General features: G+C 42.1%; 1 protein-coding gene across 1 annotated transcript in view; it reads left to right on the forward strand.

The window, feature by feature from the left end:
• The window catches only part of bace1 (beta-secretase 1), a 94,511-nt gene extending 84,431 nt beyond the window's left edge, over positions 1-10,080 (forward strand). The window contains exons 7-9 of the mRNA XM_078532893.1: positions 936-1,085; positions 3,198-3,369; positions 6,918-10,080. Of these exons, the coding sequence (XP_078389019.1) occupies positions 936-1,085; positions 3,198-3,369; positions 6,918-7,159 (564 nt within the window). The 3' untranslated portion in view covers positions 7,160-10,080. The remainder of the gene's footprint in view (positions 1-935; positions 1,086-3,197; positions 3,370-6,917) is intronic.
• Positions 10,081-25,020: the final 14,940 nt, after the last annotated feature.

Consider the following 25,020-nt stretch of genomic DNA (forward strand, 5'->3'; position numbering starts at 1 on the left):
CATGGAACAGCAAAGTGGTCAAACTTACAGATGATCCAAAGCTAGAAGGGGCAGCCTAATCACAAGGCATCCAAATGATAAGCCAAAATATATAAGTGGGTGGGCAGTACCTCAGTGTAAAGTAGTTTAGCTTGGAACAAAACTGATGGGCATCAGATGTACATGCTATTGAATTAGCTTAAGGTGAAGCTGGAAGAGCTGTAGAGATATGAGCAGACCTGCTGCTCAACGTGCCCAACGGTTAAAGTGGAGCACTTAGCACTGATCTAAGTCAGTATAAGGTGAAGGAGGTCAGGCATTAACTATACACTGCACTGGTCTCACTTCATCAGCATGATTACTGAGATCCAGAGGAAGATATTTTATGGTCTTTGGCATCTGTGAAGTGAAAAGCTGTTGAGACTGATCCCTAAGACTGACTTAGGAGGAAAGATGGAAGAAACTTAAGTTTTCAGCCTTGAAGTAACCAAGAAATGATCTCAGAAAGTGTATGAGGTTGTAGACAGTCATTGTCACCACTTGTGATAAAAGAAGCAGATGTTCAAACTGACTAATTGGAAGAAATTCCTCTTCACGCACACACAGCAAATGAACATCTGGAAGGGGCCCTGCTGAATAGGATACGAGGAAAAAGTAAAATCTGGAATCAGTTAAGAAATAGATGCTGCAGTTGGGGCATGACTGTAGCTTCTTTATGGATGGATGACCAAATGGCCTTCCTCATTTTTGTCTGTCTGTTGTGAATTTGCAATGGTCAGACTCCCTTGTGCCATATCTTAATATACATAACACACAAATGCATGTTTAAATGATAAATAACAGTATTTGGAAACTAGTACAACATCTGCTTTTTATTAAGGACCTTTGGGATAATGAAATATTCATGATCATCATGACTACCTTCCTTTTTTTTTTCAACTTTTTTTTCTTGACAGACGGAGAAATTCCCCGATGGATTCTGGTTGGGTGAGCAGCTGGTTTGCTGGCAGGTTGGCACCACGCCCTGGCATATCTTCCCAACAATATCGCTCTACCTCATGGGGGAGGCCACTAATCAATCTTTCCAAATCACTATCCTACCACAAGTAAGTTAGCGAGACACTAACGAGCTGGGGTTTTTTTTCCTCCCTCTCAATTCTAACATTTAATGGATTTAACCTTTCCTTAATAATGAGGGTTTTTTTTTGCCACATAGGTTGTAGGTCCAACTTTTAGAGTTCTCGCCATTGGATAGATCGAATAGATAGGATGCGAGAATTTCAGTTGTGAGCTGTATCTTTGAACCAAACTAACATGATGATTAGAAGCAACAACATATACCCATCCCACAGGATGGCATGTACCATTATTAGATCAAGAGAAAAATACTGTAGATGTTGGAACTCTGAAATAAAAACAGGGGTTGCTGGAAATACCCAGCAGCCCAGGCAGCTTCCGTGGAGAGAGAAACAGAGTTAACGTTTCAGGTCACTGGCTTTTTGTCAGAACTGGAATTATTAATCTAGCCTTCTGTCCCCTTCTCTTGTTTACCTTTCACTTTTCATATATGAGGCAGCAGTGAGATTTACAAGTGTCTTCTACTGGATCATTGTTGGATCCTGGTCCCTAGTTTAGTTGAACTAATGGATCTGGGCTGCACGCTTGTTTAAGGATGGCTGAGTTGGTACCATAGACAGAGTAGATCAGCAAACGGTTCTTATATAGAACACATTCTACTCATTTACAAAGGAACTCAGCAGTTACACTTGTGTGCTTACAACTCAAACCCTGTCTCTACATTACAGACTCTAACTCTAGACTACTCCTACTGACTACTAAGGTAGCCCGCGCTACTCTGCTATTGGATACTAAAGTCATGTGATCTTCTATTATAATATTCTTCTCAAAGGTATATTACGCATCAAATTACCACAATCATGAAGCAAATGAAGAGAACGGTATGAAGGGTGAGGATTACCCCAGCATTCCTAACATTCGGAAAACCCTTTACTAGAGCCTATAGGTTTGTCCAAGAGATTTCATTGCTGCTAAGAACTAGACGATAACTCAGCCTCCATAACGTTTTGCTTGCCAAGAGTGACGCGTCTAGGCAATTGATTTTGGCAGATTATCAAACAACATCAAGACCTTATATTTTTATAGGACCTTTAACGCAAAATGTCCCAGTGCACTTCGCAGAAGCATTATTAAACAAAATATGGCACCAGCCACACGGGGAGATATTAGGTCAGATGACCAAATGTTTGGTCAAAGAAGTACATCTTAAGGACTGGAGATTACAGAGATAGGGATAAACTGCACAGTCAAGCTCAAACCTATTCTCATCTCACATCCATTTCATAGTAGAGGTCACTGCAGACCAATCAACAGCAAGAACCCTGGCTAACCCTGCTACCTAACTCAAGTATGCTGAGGTCAATTGTAGCATCTTCATCACAGATTTAGGAGGATGGTAGCCTAGCTGTAATGCTATTGGACCCAGACTAATGCTCCGGAGACATGAATTCAAATCCCGCCATGGCAGTTGGAGGAATTTAATTTTAAAAAATGCCATTGTTAGTCTCATTAATAAAAAAAAATGGTACTACCAAATTGTTGTAAAAACCCATCTGGTTCATTAATGTCCTTCAGGGAAGGCAATCTGCCATCCTTACCTGATCTGGTGTATATGTGACCCCAGACCCACAGCAATATAGTTGATACTTAATTAACTTTTAAAAAGGCCTAGCGAGCCATTTAGTTGCAGGTGCCTCGTCACCACCTACTCACGGGCAATTAGGGATGGGCAATAAATGCTGACCTTGGCAGTGATGCCCACATGCCATAAATTAATTATTAAAAACTGAAGGTCAGTTAGTGCAGGACAGAGCAGGAATTGAAGCTGTGATTTTCCTCTCTAGCCATTCCTAGTCCAGTCCAGGTTCATGAGATGAATAATTGGATAAAGGCCTGAAGAGAAAAGAAAAATTACAGGGCTACAAGGAAAGGGCAGGGTAGTGGCACTAGCTGAATTGCTCTTACAGAGAGCTGGCATGAACAAGACGGGCCAAATGGCTTCCTTCAGTGCTGTTACCATTGTATGATTCTTCAAAAATCTCCACTTTCTATGCTGGCTCTGAGGGTTCTACGTTTGGGAGATTTCGACCAAGTTGTGAGCATATGATGGACTTCCGGTCCTCCGTTTCTTTTATTCACAGCAATATCTACGTCCAGTTGAAGATGTGGCCACTTCGCAGGATGACTGTTATAAATTTGCCATCTCCCAGTCTACCACAGGGACGGTGATGGGTGCCGTCATCATGGAGGGGTTTTATGTAGTCTTCGACCGCGCTCACAAACGCATTGGATTTGCAGTTAGCACCTGTCATGGTGAGTGTGACAAAATGTGTTGAAGTGCTTCCGGTGTGAAAGTGATACCCGACGGAATCCCCATTTTTTTTATGGTCCTGTTTTTCCTCCTTAGCTCTTGCGATTCCTGTCCAGGTGCCAGCTTTAACCATGAGTGTGAATGGTTGAGCTGCTCCTGATCCTTCCACACTGCTGCCCAGGCAAACATGAGGCTGGCCCATGGAGGAATGCCCATTTAATGCTTCCTTTCCATATTCATAGGGAGATGCCTACCCCACCCACCCCATACCCCTACCCTACTCCACCCCCATACCCAGCCCCCCCCCCCCACCCTGCCACACCCACCCCCACCCTAACCCACCCCTACCACCCACCACCAACCTCCCCTTTTCAGGACCTCCTTACCTCAGCAAGGCTGAAATTATAAAGTTCCTGCCAAGCATGAACCTATGCATCACCCTGCCAAACTGCTGTTCCAGAAGATTACACCCTGCATCGTCCCTTATCTTTAAAATATAACATACTGTATTCAGGTAATCTTAACCTCGTTCCTAGTGGGCACTGAGCCCATGAAACAAAACTGTCCTAATTTTGCTCTCATTCATTCATACCTGGTAAATTCATAGGGAGAAGCAATAGAATAGCTGATGTGGGAGATGGTGAATTGTCACATTGTTGCAGTAGAGTTGAGTTGAGTTTGGGGCTGATGTTTATTGTCAAAGACGAGGGGAGCTTCACTCTGCATTAGATCTGACCTGCAATTACAAGATACCAACCCAGGACACCGTTCCCCAAAGCTATCACCCCTTACCTAGATAATGTAACACATGCTTCAAGTACACAGACTGCACAAACATTATAAAACAAGGTTCTTTTATTCCATTGACATAAAAGTGGTATCAACCCTCAAGGGGAAGTGTAACTCCAAGAAACAAACCATTTACAGAGAATATTCCCTGCTGATGCTCCAGATCTTGGTCCTATCTGGGCCCTCAGCTCCTGAACGCAGTCACTCATCAGGCTTGTTCTGCTGCCCAGCTCCTGGTTGCAGTCCTGATCTCTCGCTCGCTCTCGCTCTCTCTCTAACTCTCATGAGGCTTCTCAGACTCAGAGGTGCTGCCAGTTGGTTTCCAATTCCCTTCTTGGCTCTTTAGCCACCCTTCGGGGCTTCAAGCTGCCCTAGGTTCCTCCCACACTGCCACTCAGAAGCCCTGGATTAGCCCTTGCTGCTTTCCCCCTTCACCTCATGGCATCCGGCTCCACCCCTCAGTTTGTCAAAGGCACTGCTCCCAGCAGGGAGGGGGCTCACAGGAGCTGACCAGTCCCCCAGCTCAGTGCTCTCCCCCAAGGTCGCCACATGCTGCCAGAGGTTCCACTACAGTAAGCACAAAATATTCACAATAAATGTACATAGAAGAATCTCACCCAAAGGCCAGTAAAGCAAAGAGATAAGGAGGAACAAGGAGAAAATGAAGGTTTAAGTATCAGTAAAGGAAGATGACAAAAATGAAATCGCTTAGTGACCACAAGAATTTTGGTAGATGCAATACCTGAAATTTTATATTTGCTATTTTCATTCAGTATTTTTTTTAAATTTGATAAGTGATTTAAAGTAAGTTTCTGAATGGAAGCTGTAAAAGAGTTTTTAGCACCTACTTCATAGCGTGTGGCTTTTATAATCAGATTACAGAATTCCCCTTGCACCCACAACACAAGCTAGGAAAAGCTACAATAACAAACATGCTTTAATATAAAAACAAAAAGCTAAAAGCTACTGGATGCAGGAAATCCAAAACAAAAATTAATATAATGTCTTTTACTTCACTGCTATGTTCAGTAGATACTCAATTGTAGGATCTAATATTAATGTTTCTATTACTTCACATACTCAGCTATTGAATAAGTAGAACATTTAAAAGCAACCAGCTGGTGTTAAAATGACTGAATTTATAGTTTGACTCAACTCCCAGCCACATCACTGCAATTTCTCTCCTTTATTGCAAAGAGGAGGAGGAAAAGGGTTTGACTGAAGGTTCCCTGATGTCACCAGACTCTAAAACACCAGCAGATGCCTCAGAGAAAGTGACAATAGAAGAAGCCTGTTTGCAGGCCTCAAAAGAACAATGGTAACACAAGGGAAATAGAAATATAAAAAGGATAATAATAGCTGGTTAAAAAAACAACAGTAGATTATTTGGCAGCTTTTGAGGTGGCACAGTTTGATTAAATACCACTAGGCAAGGGGGAAAAATAAATCAGCCACAGCTCCCGCACCTGCTTTCCATGTGGCAACTTCCACAGGAAAGTGTGCATGTCTGTCTTCTCTCTCCACTTTCACTCTGCCTCCCTCTCTCTCTACCCTCCTTTCACTCCCCTCTCTTCCTCTGCCCCTCCTCTTTCTCAGTCCCCTTTCTCTTTGCCTCTCCTCCTCCCTCACTCCACAGCTCTGCCTCCCCCTCGCTCTCACTTGCTCCCTCTCGCTCCACCTCCTTTCTTTCACTCACCTCTCCTTTTCCCCTTCTCTTTTCTCTTACTTCCCTCTCTCACTCCCTCTCTCTCCCCCTCATTCTCCTCTGCCTTTCATCCTCTCTCTTACTCATTCTCTCTCTCCCTCACTATCCCTACTTGGGTGAGGATAAAATCAGACTCAACTGCACTCACTGTCCACATTTGCACATGAGGAACAGTTACTTATACAAAATATTTCCTGCCCTCTGTGCTCATCCTTTCCCTCAGTGGAAAAAGGTGGCTGGATGGACAAACCTTTGCATTGTCAATATAGTGTATTTCTGTACAACTGGACTTTGTTGAGTTAACTCTCCCTGGCACTAGTTTAACATCCTTGGTAATGTGCATACTTTGACTGGACAGATCCAACCAGCATATCTCAATTCCCTCATGTCCGCTGACTCCATTTCAGGTACGTCCCAGTTCTGTTCACACTAGCTTGATTAGATGAATCCACAGTGGGTTTGGACTGATTCAGCTGTGACATTATTTTGGATGTAGATTTTTCCCCCCCTCCCCACTAGAATCAGGAATGGAAAACTTGGCTGATTTTCCTTTGTCCAACCAGTGGTCCCGAAGCTGATCGTAGTGTGTTCATTGCAACAGTGTCAGGGATCAGCTATCTGAACTTGCACCTTCTGGTCTGTCTGTACAATTACACACCATCTTCACCATCTCAGCAACTGGAAGAGGCTGGCACTGTATTTAAGTTTGACCTGCAATACTATGCAGCTTATACAGAATACTGTACCCCAATTCCCCTTAAACACTCAACAGAATTCGAATCTGGGTCAAGCAATTCCAACATTAATATTCTGGTTGGAATGAATGATCCAGGGAGCATCCTTTCAGGAACAGCAAATGAAGTTCTAAGGCTGCCCGTTATACCTGCCATTGGAGTGAAGTTTCTGAGTACCAGGCCGAAGTATAGAGATGGATTACGTGTAGAGTTAAACATTAGAATGTATTAGAGTAACCAATGTATTGTAAAGGTTTTCTCAGTGACACCCTTCCTCCCACCTCACCAGCTCAGACACTAATGTTCTTTCCTTGGCTTTCAGTGCACGATGAGTTCCGTTCAGCCACGGTGGAGGGCCCCTTCTTTACCACAAACATGGAGGACTGCGGCTACAACATTCCCCAGACAGACGAGTCAACGCTGATGACAATCGCGTATGTGATGGCAGCCATCTGCGCCCTCTTCATGCTGCCCTTATGCCTGATGGTCTTTCAGTGGCGCTGTTTCCGTTGCCTTCGCCGAGAGCATGATGACTTTGCAGATGACATATCGCTGCTGAAGTGAATGATGAAGAACTATTCAAAATGGAAGAAAACTTTTTTTCCCTCTCCTTTTTAACTAAGAAGCAGTTTACAGTGATGGACAGAAGGGCAGGTGTTTCAAGTGTCAAAACCAAGAGTTATGGCTAATTTTAGACTCACAACAATTTTAGTGTAGGCAAGATTACTTCCCAGATATACAGACCCTTCCATATTACATTATCATGCAGGCAGGTCATTTCCTCAAACTGTGACTGAACATGCGCAGGGCAGACCAACAGCCTATTGACAGTGATGTTCGAGAGTTGAGTAAGTCAACAAGTATGCAAACCCCTCCCCATAAGAGATATCAAACTTAATGGCAGACATCCACTTAAGTATCTCCAAAAAAAAACTCTAAATATAAGCCACATAGAAATATTTTTCATTTGTCAAACTCATCTTGGGTTATAACCAACAAAATTCCATCGTATGTTCTGCTGGACTAATGGAAAATATGTGAGCAGTGGAAATAATTGTTAATGACATCTGCTTGCTTATTGTCGATCCCTGGCCTGAGTAGCCCGGCAATGGCTGTTAACTCCTATAAATTGAGTGCAATACGATTTTACACTACCAGCACATTTACACTACCTTAAGGATATCATTTACAATATGTAGTGTATACATTTATGTGTAAATATCTAGAAGTGTATACATTACAGCATTGCATATTTAAGTTGCATTCCATTTATAGGGCAGCATCGGATTATTGTGACATTGCACCTCTATGTTACAATGACTTTTTTTTTTCCCTTTTCCTCCTGAAGACCCTGAACCCTCGCACAAGTACCTTTTAATAGATACTTAAGCCCCCTGAGTACTTGTCTTAAGTAGCCATTTATCAAATGCCAGCCCAAATAATAAATGTCCATCACAGCTGATCCTGACGGTGCCATTTACACAATGGGTACTTTTCCCCACATTGGATAATGTTCAGTATCGGGAACTGTGGCTGATTTTCCCTACCCGAGCCTGGGCTGGTGTAGCCAATTGTACTGATTCCTAACTGTGAGATCAGGTAGCTCAGCACACAGACTGGAGATTGAACTTGGGATTTCCTGGCTTGCATGGGTCATTCACACAGTACCTTCTTCAGCTAAGCCACTGAGAGGAATCTGTACCTTTGAAACTTGGCTGATGTTACAGTACAACTACAACCCAATTGCCTTATACAACTCTTCTTGAGATTACCCAACTCTGGTCACTCTAATGATCTGATGATGTTTTAATAGCAGTGCCTCAACCTGGATCCAGAAAGCCAATGTTGAAGCTGCAGGTATTTGTGCGAACCTTCCGCCAGACAAGTGATTTTTAAGACTAGTTATATTGGCCTTATTTACATGAATGTCATATTGGCCAGTCTTTATACACTAACACCTAAACTGATTAGACAGCATTCATTTGTTAACTTGCCAAAATATTATCCATATCCAACCATATCAAACTGCTGGTAAAACTAAGTGGCAGAGTTAAAGAAGGCAATATTGCTTTGTTCACATATTCATAAAAATGGGATACAATTTATAGATTCAAGTTTTGATAACATTTCAACTTGTTCCCCCAAAGTTGCCCACTGTTAACATGGATTTCAACCATTTGTTCAGTATCTGGATATTTCAGCCTGTGTTAGTGCAGATTACATGCAATTGTTGGCAAAACTCATTCAATGGAAACAATTGAGGTGAGTCTTGCACACTTGGCCAAGGACAAGATGGAGGTTGTGTGACTGTAATTACAGGTGGTCTGCAATAATGTGATACCAGTACTTTTGTGGAGCATATTCTGAAGGAAACTTGATGGCAATCGTCAGTACCCTGGGATGAGCTCAAGGCAGCACAGTCCTAATAACTGTAACATGGCTCAGGACAGCATAGAGATTGGGCAGTGTTGCAATGGGGGAGGGAAGGAAATAGCGGAAGGAGACAAATCAGGGAAAGATAGAGAGAAGAGACCAGATTTTGAGGCGTGAAGGACAAGGAGGAAGGGAAGGGCAGGGCAATGATAGGATTGGTAAAGGAGACAATTGATTCAACTTCCAGTGGGAATAGAGAAGACACAAGGTGCATTCATGATGGTAGCAAAGGAAAGAGACTGATCTGGGTCACCAGGTGAGAGGGGGGAACTGGACACAGTCGTGATGGAAATGAATTAAGATGATGATGGAAGAATGAAAGAGAAGGAGAGTAATTGAGTGGTGACAGAGCAGAGACATGACCGGAAGACAGAAAGGACAATAACAGAATCACACGGGATGGAAAGTTGGCTCAGTAAGGGAGTGCTGCGCTGTTCTTACAGAGATTGGGGAAAGCAAATCATTTTTTTTCAGGCAGACAACACAGTGCAGAGGCACTAACAACAGATTTCTGCTGTTAGCCAAAGAAATTGGCTATTTTTTAAGTGACAAGAGTGTAGGGCAAATGTCTATAAATAGAAAATTTGTGCATCTAGCCTGCATCTGTCACAGTGTAGATATCACACTTCAAAGTGTCCAAAGCATTTATAATGACAAAGAAAACCAGCCATTTTCAGCTGATTTTTCTGACTTTTATAGCTTGGCCTTTCCTCAGTGACAGAAGGCAACACGTTTACACACAACTGTCAATCTTCAGCAACTCCGCCAACAATGAGCCGCAATGGACTTCCGAAGGTGCTCATTTGCATCGCTCCCCCATAATATTAACCGAGCAATTAAAGGGGACAGTCTACGTTAAAACATAGCTCCATTTCAGCAGCTAAACATTACCAAGTACGATCCCATTCCCAGATTATTCATGATCAGTGTCTCAGGAGATCAGCAATACCTTTGAAAAAGAGCACCATGGTTCCTCCACTTGCTCAATATCCTAGCTAGATTTACAATTCTGTTTTATTATGGAAATTAATGTTTGTCAAGTTCTAAAATCTCTGAGAAAAGTTATTTTTGACCTAACAGAGAGTTGTAAATGTCAGTCTGATTACTAACCTGGTTAATTAAGAAAGCGAATGCACACATAAATTAAACCTACAAATTGGCTATGAACGTGGATCTTTTCAATGGGATTTTGTCCTCCTTTTTTTCCCCTCAGTTTTTCCCTTCCTGGTTCGAGCAGAATTTACAGGCAATCTATATTAAAATGATGCCCTAATTAAAACCGCGTCACAGTTTGACTTCAGCTCAGATACAGGCCAGTCTGAGTTTGCAGTCATCATCCATTCAGTAGATACAATTAGTGCGTAAGCAACACTATACCAAGTGGTTCGGGTCAAAATACACGGCTACAGTTGTTTCACTTATAGGCCGGGATTTTCCGGCCCCATTGCGGACGGGACCTGCGTGGGTGAGGCGGCACCCCGGCCAGAAGCCCATTGACTTGCGGTGGGACCAGACGATCGCGGCAGCGGGCGGGTGCGGAAAATCCCACCGATGGTCTTTTACTGATACGAGTTCTTCATAATCCAATATTGACTTATAAAGGGAAACAATTGGATTGTGGCCGAACGATTTATATTCCGCATTACCCGGAAAAACTCAGCAGGTCTGGCAGCATCGGCGGAGAAGAAAAGAGTCGACGTTTCGAGTCCTCATGATCCTTCAGCAGAAGCATGAGGACTCGAAACGTCGACTCTTTTCTTCTCCGCCGATGCTGCCAGACCTGCTGAGTTTTTCCAGGTAATTCTGTTTTTGTTTTGGATTTCCAGCATCCACAGTAGTTTTTTGTTTTTAATTTATATTCCGCGCCTTGCAAACTGCTAACTCGCAAACTGCACCTTGCGATCTTCCTGACCTTCCAGCCTGTATCAGCAAAATTTACAAAATTAATTTAATTGCAACTTTGACATTCAAGGGAGTATCTCTAAATTAAAACAAAAAGCGATGAAAGAACTCAGCAGATCTGGCAGCATCTGTGGAGAGATAAACAGACCTTTGAAGAAGAGTCATACGGACTCGAAATGTTAACTCTATTTCTCTCTCCACGAGTGCTGCCAGACTTGCTGAGTTCTCCCAGCATTTTCTGTTTTAATTTCAGGTTTCCAGCATCTGCAGTATTTTTGTTTTTATCTTAGAATATCTCCAAATGCCCATACAAACTGATACATCATTACAAGAATCATGCTGCATGTTGGTACAGATTAGCCCCAGTCTTTGTAAATACATAAATTTAGAACTCCTGAAGAGTTCTAATGAGGTAAATGTGCCCTCGCTGCTGAAATGGGTTCAGGACAGTCTGAAGTGCTGAAAGGAAAAATGGGACAGAGTGTAGAAATTTGGCAATCCCACTTAATTGTGTAACGAGGATTGTTGCTGTTGGAAAAATATCACATAGATAGTGGGGGGAAAAGGATGTTTATGAATTGGAATTAAGGCACGTGTGTTGGGCACACTACAGGGAGATTTAACCTGCAACTGATTAATGCAAATACATACAGGGCCTGGACACATTTGACAGACTAGCTAACTGGGGCATCACAAGTTTGATGCTATCCTCATCCACTGTCCATACATGCATACTGTCCAACAGAATTCACTGAATTGTAGTCAGGACTGAGGGCATTAAGACATACTGTAGCTGAAATTAGCAAACTCTGAACAGACCAGGGATTAATCGTGGTTCCTGCTTGCTTTGTGTGCTCCGACACCACTCAGGACCCAACTTACCCTTCAAAGGCGTTCCTCAGAGAAAAAAATATTGCAGCTCAATTTACAAGAGTTTTTTTTTTATCAGTGACTCCGTGAGGAGCCATGCTCCTACGACGCAAGCTACGGTGAGCATCTGTAGAGAGGACACTTCAATTTAATAGAACAGCTGGGGGCCAACACCACATTTAAGCATCATGGTGACAGCAGTTTAATCAACAGTGCTTATGTTTCATCTAATTTGCCAAACAGCTGCATCACCTAGTTGGTGGTCTGTAATTTGGGAAATAAACACTCCTCCTCCCCCCCTATGCCTAGAAAGTTACTGATCTGCCTTTAAAACTTCATCTTGAACTTTCAGGCTCTGAAGAGTGGTGCAATGATAGCATGAGCCATAAGCAATACATATTAAAGTCACACAGTTCATTTACAGAACTTTGATACCATTCAGAGGAGCAGCAACGAGCACACAGCTTACAACTTACTTGCTTCTGAGGTGTTTCGTAGTCATTGGTCCCAGATGTGAAATATCCTCCTTTCTTCAACTAGTCAGCAGAATCACTTATGCAAAATTACCATTTACAAAAATCAGTGACACCTGATTGAAATTGTCAAGAAATAGAGAGAAATGGGCAAACTAGAATTATTTTAAAAGGGCAAAAAGCGGAGTGATAATGGAATGCCCTGCTAGAAAACACTGGTGGGAGAAAGATCCATAATAACTTCGAAATAGAAATGGATAAATATTTGATAAAGCAGAAGGTTAAAAAAAAAGAGTATGAGAAAGGGATTTGCAGAGAGCTGGCACATGCGTAATGGGCCAAATGGTCTCTTGCTATAAGATTCTGATTCTAATGCAAACTTTCAAACTCATTTTACATAATATTATGTGGTACTTATTATAGATGAACAGGCCATTCGACCCAGTGAGTTCATGCCAGTGTTCATGCTTCTCATGAGCCTCCTTCCAACCTTTTTCAACATATCCTTCTGTTCCCTACTTCCTTGTGTTTATCTAGCTTCTCTTAAATGCATCTGTGCCATTCACCTCAACTACTCTTGTCGTAGTGAGTTCCACTCTCTGGGGGAAGAGGAGTCCCTTAAGTTCCCTATCAAATTTATTAGTGACCATCTTATATTTATAGCCTCTAGTTCTGGCCTCCCCTGCAAATGGAAATACCTTTTCTATGCCTAATCTGTCAAACCCTTTCATGATCTTAAAGACATCTATCAAGTCACCCCTCAATGTTCTCTCTTCTAGAATAAAGAGATCAAGCCTGTTCAATCTTTCCTGACAGCTATAACTTCTCAGTTCTGGCATCATCCTTAAAACATATTTTTTATCTCCTCCATTGCCTCCGTATCCTTTTTTTTTTATAATATGGGGCCTAGAACTGTTCACAGTCCTCAATGTGTGGTCCAGCCAAGGTTCGAGACAAGTTTAAATAACTTCTGTGCTTTTCAATTCTGTCCCTCTGGAAATGACCCCAGTGCTTTGATTTTTTTTGATCATTATCTTGTTAACCTGCATCACAACTTTTAATGATTTGTGTAGCCCCATGTCCCTCTTCTTTTCCCCATTTAGATCCTTATTCTCCAAGGGAGTGTGTGGTCTCCTTAAACTTCCTATTAAAATCTACCACCTCACACAGCTATATTGAATGATCATAATCATTTTTTTTTTAATCAATTAGAAATCAAAGATACGGTCCCCTCATTACATTAACTCCTAAAAAATGTATGTTCTTTTATTTTAAAAAATTCCAAGCTTTGATTGGACTTAATAGTGATGTGATTAAACTATGATTAGTTGAGTCATAAAAAAAAGACAGAGATTCCAAGTTTTGTGACCACTTTCTTGCTTGATTAACATTGCATCTCAAGTCAAGTAAGGCTGCTATAGTTGGCCTCAGCACCCCTAGACTGGGGTGGCATAAGTTTAGCTGGAGTTCCTACTCAGCAATGCCTGCTGCCATTGCAAATATGTGTTCAAGAGTGGGTTTAGCTAGGACCTTCTTCCATCCAGTTCTTTGTTTAAAGCCTTGCCTACAATTGTCACAAAGATTCTCAAATAAAAATTGACCACTTGAGTAAAGTACTGGAGGGACTCTTAAATATGGCACCCATAAAGACGCACTCCTGCAAGGAGTAAAATGCAAAGAGGAGATGGAGAAAATTCGCAACTAACAAGTCAATTTACTAAAGTGATTTTGTTTATGTGGGGGAAAAAAGTGCATGGAATTGAAGTGTACGATCCCAACATGCTAGTCAAGATCCCAGGAAATCCCTTAATACAGTGTATAAAAACAATGTGTGATTTATTCAATCACCTGTAAGCAAATTAGTCTAATTGCAAACGGGCAGATATGTACAGTATGATTCCCAAATTATTAAGAACCTTGGAAAACTTGGGAATGCCACATAAATAAATGCAGAGTTCGTCTTGTGCAGTCACAGTAAAGAATATTACAAGCATTATCAAATCTTTGATGTTGGGTCATCAATCACAATTGACCCAGCTGCTTTGTTTGGAAGTAATGGGCTAAGGTCACGTTGTGTGGTATTGGTAACAAAAGCATTCATACGAAACTCTTCTGTATCAACAAAGACATTAACCTGCTCAAAATAAATGGATTAATGTCTTGGATAAACTAGCAGACGGAGGAATTTCATTGGCTGGTTGCTAATATTTCTCAGCGTGACTTCAACCCCATAAAAATTACATCTGGTCTTATGAACACATTATCATTTTGCATTTAATGTCTTTGTGACCGAGGCTGACAGTGTGTGTGAGCAGGAGCTAATTGAATCACAACTTGCTTCGCTCTTTCCAACATCTTGCTTGAACAAAGTGGTGAATTGGAAAGCTGTTACTACAATAGTTGAAATGTTTATTTCACAGCTAGGTCCCACGCCTGTTTAACTGGCCACCTGCCTCACACCAAGCAGAGCACTCTGGGAGATGTTTGTTTGCTTCCCTTCACGATATGGCTTATCGCCGAGCCGTGCTGGCAACGAATAGGGGGGGGAAAGAAAAGACTTGCATTTCTATAGCGCCTTTCACAACCCCAAAACATCTCAAAGCACTTTACAGCCAATGAAGTACTTTTGTCACCACTGTTATAATGTAAGAAATGCAGCCAATTTACACGCAGCAAGCTCCTACAAATAGCAATGTGATAATGACCAGATAATCTGTTTTTCTTATGATGATTAAGGAAATAAATATTGGCCAGGGCACCTGGGAGAACTCCCCTGTGCTTCTTCAAAATAACACCATTGGTAGTTTTACATCCACCTGTGATGCCTAGGTTAATATCTCATCTGAAAAATGGCTTCTCTGACAGTGCAGCACTCCCTCAATACTGCACTGGAATGCTAGCCTTGACATTGTTTTTTTTGAAGTTCAAGTGCTAGAGAATGGGACTTCTACCCACAACCTTCTAACTCAAAGGTGAGAGTGCTACCCACTGAATCACAGTTGACACAAATGGACAAATGCGCTTATCAAGGATGAAGAAACAAATTTGGATGGGTGGCGAAGACAGATATTTAAGAGAAAAAGTGAAAACAATATTATAAATCGAGGCATGAAAGCACTCCAACCAAGTAGAATCTGTTCTCCTGTGGGAAGCCATCTGTTCATGCAGATACCGCAAATCTATGGTCTTAAAAGGACAAATTCACAGGAACAATCACTCACTCGAAAATAGGGTTGGTGGGTGTGCAGACATTATTTTGCAATGCAAATGTATTTAATGTTAATGTAAAGTATCTGTACAGTATCTAATTACTTAGATAAATGTTAACCTCTCCTTGGAGGACCTGATGGTTGCATTTTGACAGATTATGCTCTCTCTGCTGCTTTCTGGGTCGGTGAACTGTTCAGGTGACACCTAGTTCTACTGAAGAGCAACATGATGAGACAACATAGCACCTCCAAGCTAAAACCTTAAATGTGAGGAGCATTCACATGACAGCCAAAGTGGTCATTATCAGCATGCATCAAGACAAAGACTTGCTTACCAATGTCAGAGAAGGCAGAACAGACAGAGTATGTTCTCAAAAATGCTGAAAACATTTTCCAAACTAAATTATATTTAGCTAAAAAGGTACAATATATTTATTATTGTGAAACGAAGTTATCTTGCAGGATGGTTGACTGGGGAATGGTACGGTGGGTCAGCCTAGTGTGGAGCCACATTCCCTTCCCTGAAGGACATTGCTGAATCATTTTACTTTCCACAGCAAATCAGGCGCCTCTCATGTTCATTTTTCCTAGTGCCAGTCCGCAAACAACCAGATCTTAATAAATTCACACAACTTGCCACGGTGGGATTTTGAACTCAGACTTTAGATTGATAGTCTCAATATCATAATCACTAAACTGCCATGCCTCTTATAGTGTATCTTCCAGGGTACTCAATAAATAGAAGCACTTTTTGAAAAAAAATGTTTTGGCCATTCTTGCATTTATCATTTTCCAAATGCGGGGTTGGTACTTTGTGCATTTGTGTATGCTCAGAATACAATTCACAGTCAGGGACAGTTTGCAGAATAATGCAAGTGTTATGTAGAGTAATGCACGTATAAAGTAAGTTTTTCTGACTGTGCAATAGTGAGCTGTGCTTTGCGGCTACTGGTCATAGACCAAAGTACAGTATAACGACAGCCTAAAGGTATCAACATCAATGGCGCCTACACAACAGCACCCTCATTTTGACTAATTTTTCTGAACATTTAGTTTATTTAAATGCTACTTTTACAAGGTTTCCTACCTGAGTTGTTGCAAATGTCTGGTTCTGGATAGTAACTTGCGGAGCAGTGATTTTGTGGAACGGTGAAATTAGGTTCTCTCTCTCCCCTGAAAGGCTGTGGATTCAGAATCATTCAAGACCAAGATTGATCAGATCTTATAGGATATCGAGCGTAAATAGAGGGGTCAATAGAGTTTAGGTGTAGATCAATCATAATCTAGGTTGAATAGCCTCGCTCTGTTCTTCTGACTATTAGCTGCACTTTGCTACCACCCGTCAAATGTACCAATATTAGCTTAGTACAGTATCTACGTGAATAGAGAATGGGAACACTTTGTCTGACCATACTATTTCTACACTAGAAAACACAGGCCTGATCTTAACTCTGTGCAAGTGGATGGGTTTTTTTTTATTCATTAATGGGATGTGGACATCGTTGGCTAGGCCAACACTTATTGCCCATCCCTAATTCCCCTTGAGAGACTGAGTGGCTTGCTAGGCCATTTCAGAGGGCATTTAAGAGACAACATCTGGAATCACATGTAGGCCAGCTAAGGATGGCAGATTTCCTTCCCGAACTAGCTGGGGTTTTACAACAATTGACTTTTTTTTGATTGAATTCAAATTTCACCATCTGCCATGGTGGGATTTGAACCCGGGCCCCTAGAGCATTACCCCCGGGCCCCTGGATTACTAGTTCAGTAACAATGCCACTAAGTCACCACCTCCCCTTAAATGAGTTAAAATCTAACCCTTTCTCTCAACAGTACTTTCCACTTGCTGGCCCAGGCAATCATTGTGGTTTGGAGAAATGTTTTTTAGGCTGGTAAAGGTCAAACTGAACACTTTAGAATCACCGAAACATTCCTGTACTGGAAATAAAAGAAGTTTCAAATGTTCATTCTTTCTGTGCTATCTCTAATTTTATATCACATCACCAATTCTTGTCTCTCCTGCTCTCTTGAATTTTGGTTGTGTATACTTTCACATGTGCCGGGCATTCAGTGGTATGGACTGTGAATTTGGCGTGCTGTTCAACATGGGAGATATCTAGGCCAAGGTGAAGACCATCCTCACAAATGCACTTTTCAGGTGTGTTTACTGGATAATGGTCATGAGCAGGAATCCCAAGTTAACTTTCTACTGTCTAGCAGGCAAGGTCAGCTTATGCAGGAAAGGCCTTCTTTCTATTGAAGAAAAATGGAATGTAGGTTAGTATATGAGGGAGAAAGATATAGAAGGTTGTGCTGATAGGGTGAGATGAAGTAATGTGGGTGGTGGCTTGTGTGCAAATAAACATTGGCACAGACCTGTTGGGCATAATGCCTATTGCTGTGCTATAATTTCTATGTAATATTCACCGAAAATTAGTTTATCAAGGGAGCATCTGTAAAAGAGAATGCACTTTACTCAAAAACACAAAGGCTAAAGTTTCTCTTATACTGGAATCGCAGATGTAATGCTTTTAACAATCATGAAAACAACTCTCATCCAGCATCCCCTCTCCTGATGCTCAGCTTCACGATCAGTTCTGTTCAACAAATGATTTTGATTAAGATGCTTTACAAACACTTGCTTCTTTCATACAGTAGGTATCAATGAAGCCAACAGATGGAAACATCCATGTCCTTCCTAAAGCCATCATCATTTATTGAGTACACATCTATATTAAACCTTACGCTGCATGCATTTCTTATCAACTTCTCCCATTACAAATTTATGTGTCTACTTTTATAATGGGAACTTTCTATGTAAACATGTCATTCTGCATTTGCATTCTCATGCCAGTGGCGGTGCTGTAACATCTTAGTTTTGCATCTTTCAGCCACTTGATCTACTTCAGATAAACTTACAATGTTATAGTCAACCAATAAATAAGGACAGGATGTGTGGTTTTAAGTTGGAGACTGAATTACATCAGTCCCCATGAAAGTTTCAGAATACTGTTCCACACACCATGATTTTCACAATTTCTCCCATCTCCCCTTTATGGTCTGCTGGGTATAATTCCATGGACAACATGATGGTCTCCCTACTAGTAATCCAGCCAAGATCAAGGACTCACCCCTGGGCTTTATGGCTCAAACAGAAAATATTGGGAAAATATAGGAGGTTAATCAGTGTGTGAAACTGAAGTGGGCTAATACCGCAGGTGATCATTTCAGCAAGGTCCCTGCTTAACATTTTCATACACATTCTGACCAATCCACTGTAAGCATTTTCAGCTTTTATTTCAAGTTAAGGTTAATGAGAAGTAACTAACAATTACAATACAGGTCAGTATGTAGAACAACTTGTTAAAAACAGCCCAAAAATCCATAATTCCCCCTCTCTTTTCCTTTCAGGATGAGATGTATCTGGCATGTTACTTTGTGTATACATGGGAACATACAGAACTGGAAAGGACCATGCCAATCCATCTTCCTGACTCCACACTTCAGAAACAGAATATACGTTCACTAGTTCTAAATCAGAAGGTTGTAGGTTCAAGTCCCATTCCTGGACCGAGCACAGAAATCTGAGGCAATGCTGCACTGCCTTTGGGATGGGTCTTGAAACCGAGGCCTTGTCTTCCCTCTCGGGTGGATGTAAAAAATCTTATTTCACTAGTTCACGGAAGGGCAGGGAGTTCTCCCCAGTGTCCTATTTAAAAAAATGTAACGCTAATCGACATCACAAAAACAGATTCTCTGGTCATTATCACATTGCTGTTTGTGGGAGCTTGCTGTGCACAAGTTGGCAGCTACATTTCCCTCATTACAACACTGACTACACTTCAAAAATACCTCATTGTCTGCAAAGTCAAGTCTGCGGTCAGGAAAGGTGCTATATAAATGAAAGTCATTTTTCTGGTTTAGTTAAATCCCTCAGTTGATTTGCTCAGCAAACGTCTGTTCAGTTTTCTCTGAAAGCCACTGTTAGCAATCTTGATTATTCCCTATGCAGTTCGTTCCAAGCATTCACCATTCTGCTAGTTGTATTCACCTATCCCTCTGCCAAGCCTCATCTCAATAACACCATATATAACTCTCGCTTAACAGTTTGAACAATGGGATTGGAGGGGGGTGGAGGGGGAGAAGAGATGTCTTACTCGCGTATGTTTCTTTTTCAATCAAATCTAAGCAATATTGTTAAATGACAAGTTCATAGCTGTTCATTCACAAAGTGTGGTATAGAACTGCAGTCCAGCACCACATGGAGGGGTGGTTAACTTTTAATTATTATAAATCATATTAATTACAATTACAAGGACATTTTGTACCTTTGTTTTTTGCCCAAATCAAGTGAATGTCTTTTTGGAACCTATGATACTATATAAAAACTTGTATATGTAATGTGTAAAGATCCTAGTGTTAGCTGGAATTTATCTGTAATGTGTGATTGTTAAGTCCTATTTTATGTTTATAAGCCATAAGAATGATTTGTATGATGAAGAAAAAGTCTTAAGATTCAGAATAGTTTACACGATGACTATGAGATTCTTTTCTTCCTCGAAGTCTTTGAACCAATCACTCTTGTTTCTCAGAACTCACCTACTCAAGGAAGGCAATGTGTATGAATTCACACTTTAGCGCTGTTTGCAGAACTCAAACCGTTTCCCCCTAATTTTCTCTCCACCTCTCTTTAAAAATGCGATTCCAGCAGGTGTAATAAATAACCATGAGAAATAAAAACAGCAAGTGCTGGAAATACTCAGATTTGGCAGCATCTGTGGGTAGAGTTAGTGTTTCAGGTCGATGACCTTTCAAGTGTTAAACTCTGTTTCTCTCTCCACAGATGCTGCCAGACATACCGAGTATTTCCAGCATTTTCTGTTTTAATTTCAGATTTCCAGCATCCGCAGTACTCTGCTTTTCCATTAGTGTCTTGCCAGAGTGTTTTCTTCTACTACTTGCGTGAGGCTGCTTATCAGGAGTGACTGGGATAGTCAGTCAGGGGAAGGAGTCACTGTCAGACATCACTGTCTTTGTGTTCAAATGTCCACACTTTCCCTCGGGGGTCAATGGATGCTCAAGAGCAAGAACTCTGGCCAATGTTTTTATTCCTTCCTAAACAGGAAGCACAGATGGTTCAACCACATTGCCCTAGTTTACATCTCATTTTAAAATGAAAAACAATTCCAAGTTGATTTTTTTTTTAAATTAATTCTTTGGTTTTAAGCAGCAAGGCTGAATTGGTGTTGTGGGGGAAAGCACAGTAATCTACCAGGTAAAAACTGATACACATCACTTCGCGCTATCATTCAGAAAAAGTTGCCATTTATATATCTTTTTTAATGCTTTCACAGGGTGTGAGCTTTGCTAGCATTTGTTGCCCATCCCCTATTGCCCTTCAGAAGGTGGTGTTGAGCCGCCTTTTTGAACCGCTGCAGTCCATGTGGTGTAGGTACACCCACAGTGCTGTTAGGGAGGGGGGGTTGTGGAGTTCCAGGATTTTGACCCAGCGACAGTGAAGGAACGGATAGTTCCAAGTCAGGATGGTGAGTGGCTTGGATGGAAACTTGCAGGTGGTGTGATCCCACACATCTGCTGCCCTTGTCCTTCAAGGTGGTAGAGGTCACAGGTTTGGAAGATGTTGTCAAATGAGACTTGGCGAGTTGCTGCAGCGCATCTTGTAGAAGGTACACACTGCTGCCTCTGTTTAAGGTGATGTGTGGGGTGCCACTCAAGCAAACAACTTTGTCCTGGTGTTGATCTTCTTGAGTGTTGTTGGAACTGCACTCACCCAGATAAGTGGAGAACATTCCATCACACTCCTAGGCTGGAATTTTACAGCCCCATTATGGCAGGGCAGGGCTGTAAATCATGCCGAGCCATTCAAAGGCCCATTGACTTTGGCAGGACCAGAAAATCCTGCCGGTAGAAGGGGACTCTAAAATTCTGCCCCGCTTTTTTTTGGTGAAAATGCTTTGGGGAGGCTGGAGGTGAATTACCCGCTGCAGAATTCCCAGCCTCTGACCTGCCCTTGTAGCCACAGTATTTATATGTCTGGTCCATTTCAGTTTCTGGTCAATGGTAACCAGGAATTTGATAGTGAGGAATTCAATGATGATAATACCATTGGGCATCACGCAGAGATGGTTAGATTGTCTCTTGTTGAAGATGGTCATTGCCTGGCACTTGTGTGGCATGAATGTTACTTGCCACTTATCAATCCAAGTCTGCATGATGTCCAGGCCTTGCTGCATATGAGTACGGACTGCTTCATTGATGGAAGGGGTCATCAACATTGCTATTGCTTGGCAATAACCTGCTCACTGACACTCAGTTTGGGTTCCACCAGGGCCACCCAGCTTCTCACCTCATTATAGCCTTGGTTCAAATATGGTCAAAAGAGCTGAACTCCAGAGGTGAGGTGAGTGTGACTGCCCTTGACATCAAGGCAGCATTTGATGGAGTGTGGCATCAAGGAGCCCTAGCAAAACTGGAGTCAATGAGAATCAGAGGGAAAACTCTCCACTGGTTGAAGTCATACCTAGCACAAAGGACGCTGGTTGTGATTGTTGGAGGTCAATCATCTCCTTCCCAGGACATCACGGCAAGGAGTTCCTCAGGGTAGTGTCCCAGGCCCAAACATCTTCAGCTGCTTCATCAATGACCATCCTTCCATCATAAGGTCAGAATTGGGGATGTTCGCTGATGATTGCACATGACTCACACACCATTCATGACTCCTCAGATACTGAAGCAGTCCATGTCCAAATGCAGCAAGACCAGGACAATATTCAGGCTTGGGCAAGTAGCATTCGCGCCTCACAAGTGCCGGCAATGACCATCTTCAGCAAGGGAGAATCTAACCATCGCCCTTTGACATTCAATGGCATTACCATCACTGAATGTTCCACTAACAACATCCTGGGGGTTACAATTGACCAAAAACTGAACTGGACTAGCCATATAAATACTGTGGCTACAACAGCAGGTCAGAGGTTAGGAATCCGATGGCAAGTAACTCACTTCCTGACTCCCCAAAGTCTGTCCACCATCTACAAGGCACAAGTCAGGAGCATGATAGAACACTCTCCACTTGCCTGGATGATTGCAGCTCCCACATCACTCAAGAAGCTCGACACCATCCAGGACAAAGCAGCCCACTTGATTGGCACCACATCCACAAGCATTCACTCCCTCCACCACCAATGCACAGTGGCAGCAGTGTGTACCATCTACAAGATGCACTGCAGTAACTCACCAAGGCTCCTTAGGCAGCACCTTCCAAACCCACGACCACTACCATCTAGAAGAACAAGGGCAGCAAACACATGGGAACATCACCACCTGGAAGATCCCCTCTAAGTCACTCATCATCCTGACTTGGAAATATATCACCGTTCCTCCACTGTCGCTGGGTCAAAATCCTGGAACTCCCTCCCAAACAGCACTGTGGGTGTATCTACACCACGTGGAATGCAGCAGTTCAAGGAGGCAGCTCACCACCACCTTCTCCAGGGCAATTAGGGATGGGCAATAAATGCTGGCCCAGCTGGCAAAGCCCACATCCCATGAATGAATTTTAAAAAGCATTTGACAAGTCACAAATCATATTGAACACTGTGCAATCATCAGCAAACATCCCATATCTTATTGTATGGTGGAGGGAAGGTTAGGGATGAAACAGCTGAAGATGGTTAGGTCTAAGACACAACTCTGAGGGACTCCTTTGGAGATGTGCTTGGGGTGAGATGACTAGCCTCCAACAACCACATCATCTTCCTGATCATTTGATCAGCGATGATTGTATTGAATGGTGAAGCGGGCTCGATGGGTCATTCTTGCTCCTATTTCCTACATTCTTTGTACTAGTTATGCCTCCAACCAGTAGAAGGTTTTCCCCATGACTCCCATTGACTTCAATTTTGCTAGGGCTCCTCAATGCCACACTTGGTCAAATGCTGCCTTGATGTTTGGGCAGTCCCTCTCACCTCATCTCGGGAGTTCAGCTCTTTTTTTCCATGTTTAGACAAATAATGAGGTCAGGAGCCTAGTGGCCCTGGCAGAACCAAACTGAGCATCGGAGGGCAGGTTATTGCTGTGTAGGTGGTACTCCATAGCACTTGGCTGATGACCGAGGCCCGACGGGGCAAAAATTAGCCAGTTTGGATTTGTCCTGCTTTTTGTGGACAGGACATACCTGGGTAATTTTCCACACGCATGGTATAGGCACTTACACCACTTACATGGCTCCTGTATTTAACCAGATCACCCCCAAACCTCATTTTTCTGTCAGGTATTAGTTTCTGTATAACATGGTGAAAATATGAGATTTAGCCAGTGTGAGGATCTTTTCCTCCCTCCCCCGCCCTAAAAAAAAATTCCAAAACTGGTCAGTGAGGAGGATAGGACGGAGAAGGAAAAATAAATCATGGCCTGATTTCTGAGGTTGATTTTGATATTCATGAAAGTTCATTCAAAGCTCTATGGAAAGCAAAGTAATACTGCCACCTTCCCTAGAACAGAGATGGTCAGCAGGCGCCCAAATAGAGATTTGCAAGATAATGAGGGGTTTGGATAGATAAGCATTGCTCCCTATGGCCAGAGGTCATGGGTTTAAAATCATTGGCAAAAGAACAAGCGTGAAGACGAGGAGAAATGTTCATGTGGCACCATCAGCATCTGCAGTGCTCTGCTTGGAAACGGATTCCCTAAACGATTTTAAAAGTCAGTCAAGGCACTTGAGGATGAGGAACTTATAATGTTACAGACAGAAAAATAAGCGGGAATAAGCACAAATGCTCTTTCCAAGAGCCAGCACTAGCACGATGGGGCTGAATGGCCTCCTTCTGTGCTGTAAGCTTCTTCATTACAAGACAACTGATATTGCTGGGCAGCCCACTCAAAAACTGGAGAGCTGGTAACTGCTACGTCTAAAGAGGATAATCGAAACAAGGCCTTCAGCAATGCAAAAGAGGCATCAGCTTTTCCACGGTACACTTCAAGTGAAAAGTCTGAAATACATCAGTGTTTTGTCTCATCTGCTTCTGGATGTATAGGTCACAACTGTTACTGCGGCTTTCACAGAGCAACTAGAAAGCAGTGACTACTCTGATCAGTATCTTCTAATTAGCAAAAGAATGTTTTTCAGCAACATTGAAGAATTATGCATATTCATTTTTATTCACAAACATCTCACGTAGGAGGCAAAAACAAATGATATTAATCATAATTCTGCGGGGATTGTGCTATTAGAATTATTAGAAGTCAGAAGTTTCAGTTCCCAAGTGTTCAGCTATTTCATCCTTTCTATATTGAAAATTGGGCTTTTTGAGGGGTTTGCTACAAAGGAACTCATGTAGTTCTAGTGGTTAAGGATTAAGACTTCCGCCTGTGGGGTCGAGAGTTTCAACCCCAGTTAAGACCCAGATTCATGCAGTTCTACAAGACAATGAGTGCGTTTTATCAATCAAAGCTCAAGACGTCGAAAGTCCAAGATTGACGGTCATCCCTATCAGTGGATACTTAAAACATAGTGCCA

The sequence above is a fragment of the Cetorhinus maximus genome, chromosome 2 (assembly GCF_964194155.1).
Source record: "Cetorhinus maximus chromosome 2, sCetMax3.hap1.1, whole genome shotgun sequence".
NCBI classification, from domain to species: domain Eukaryota; kingdom Metazoa; phylum Chordata; class Chondrichthyes; order Lamniformes; family Cetorhinidae; genus Cetorhinus; species Cetorhinus maximus.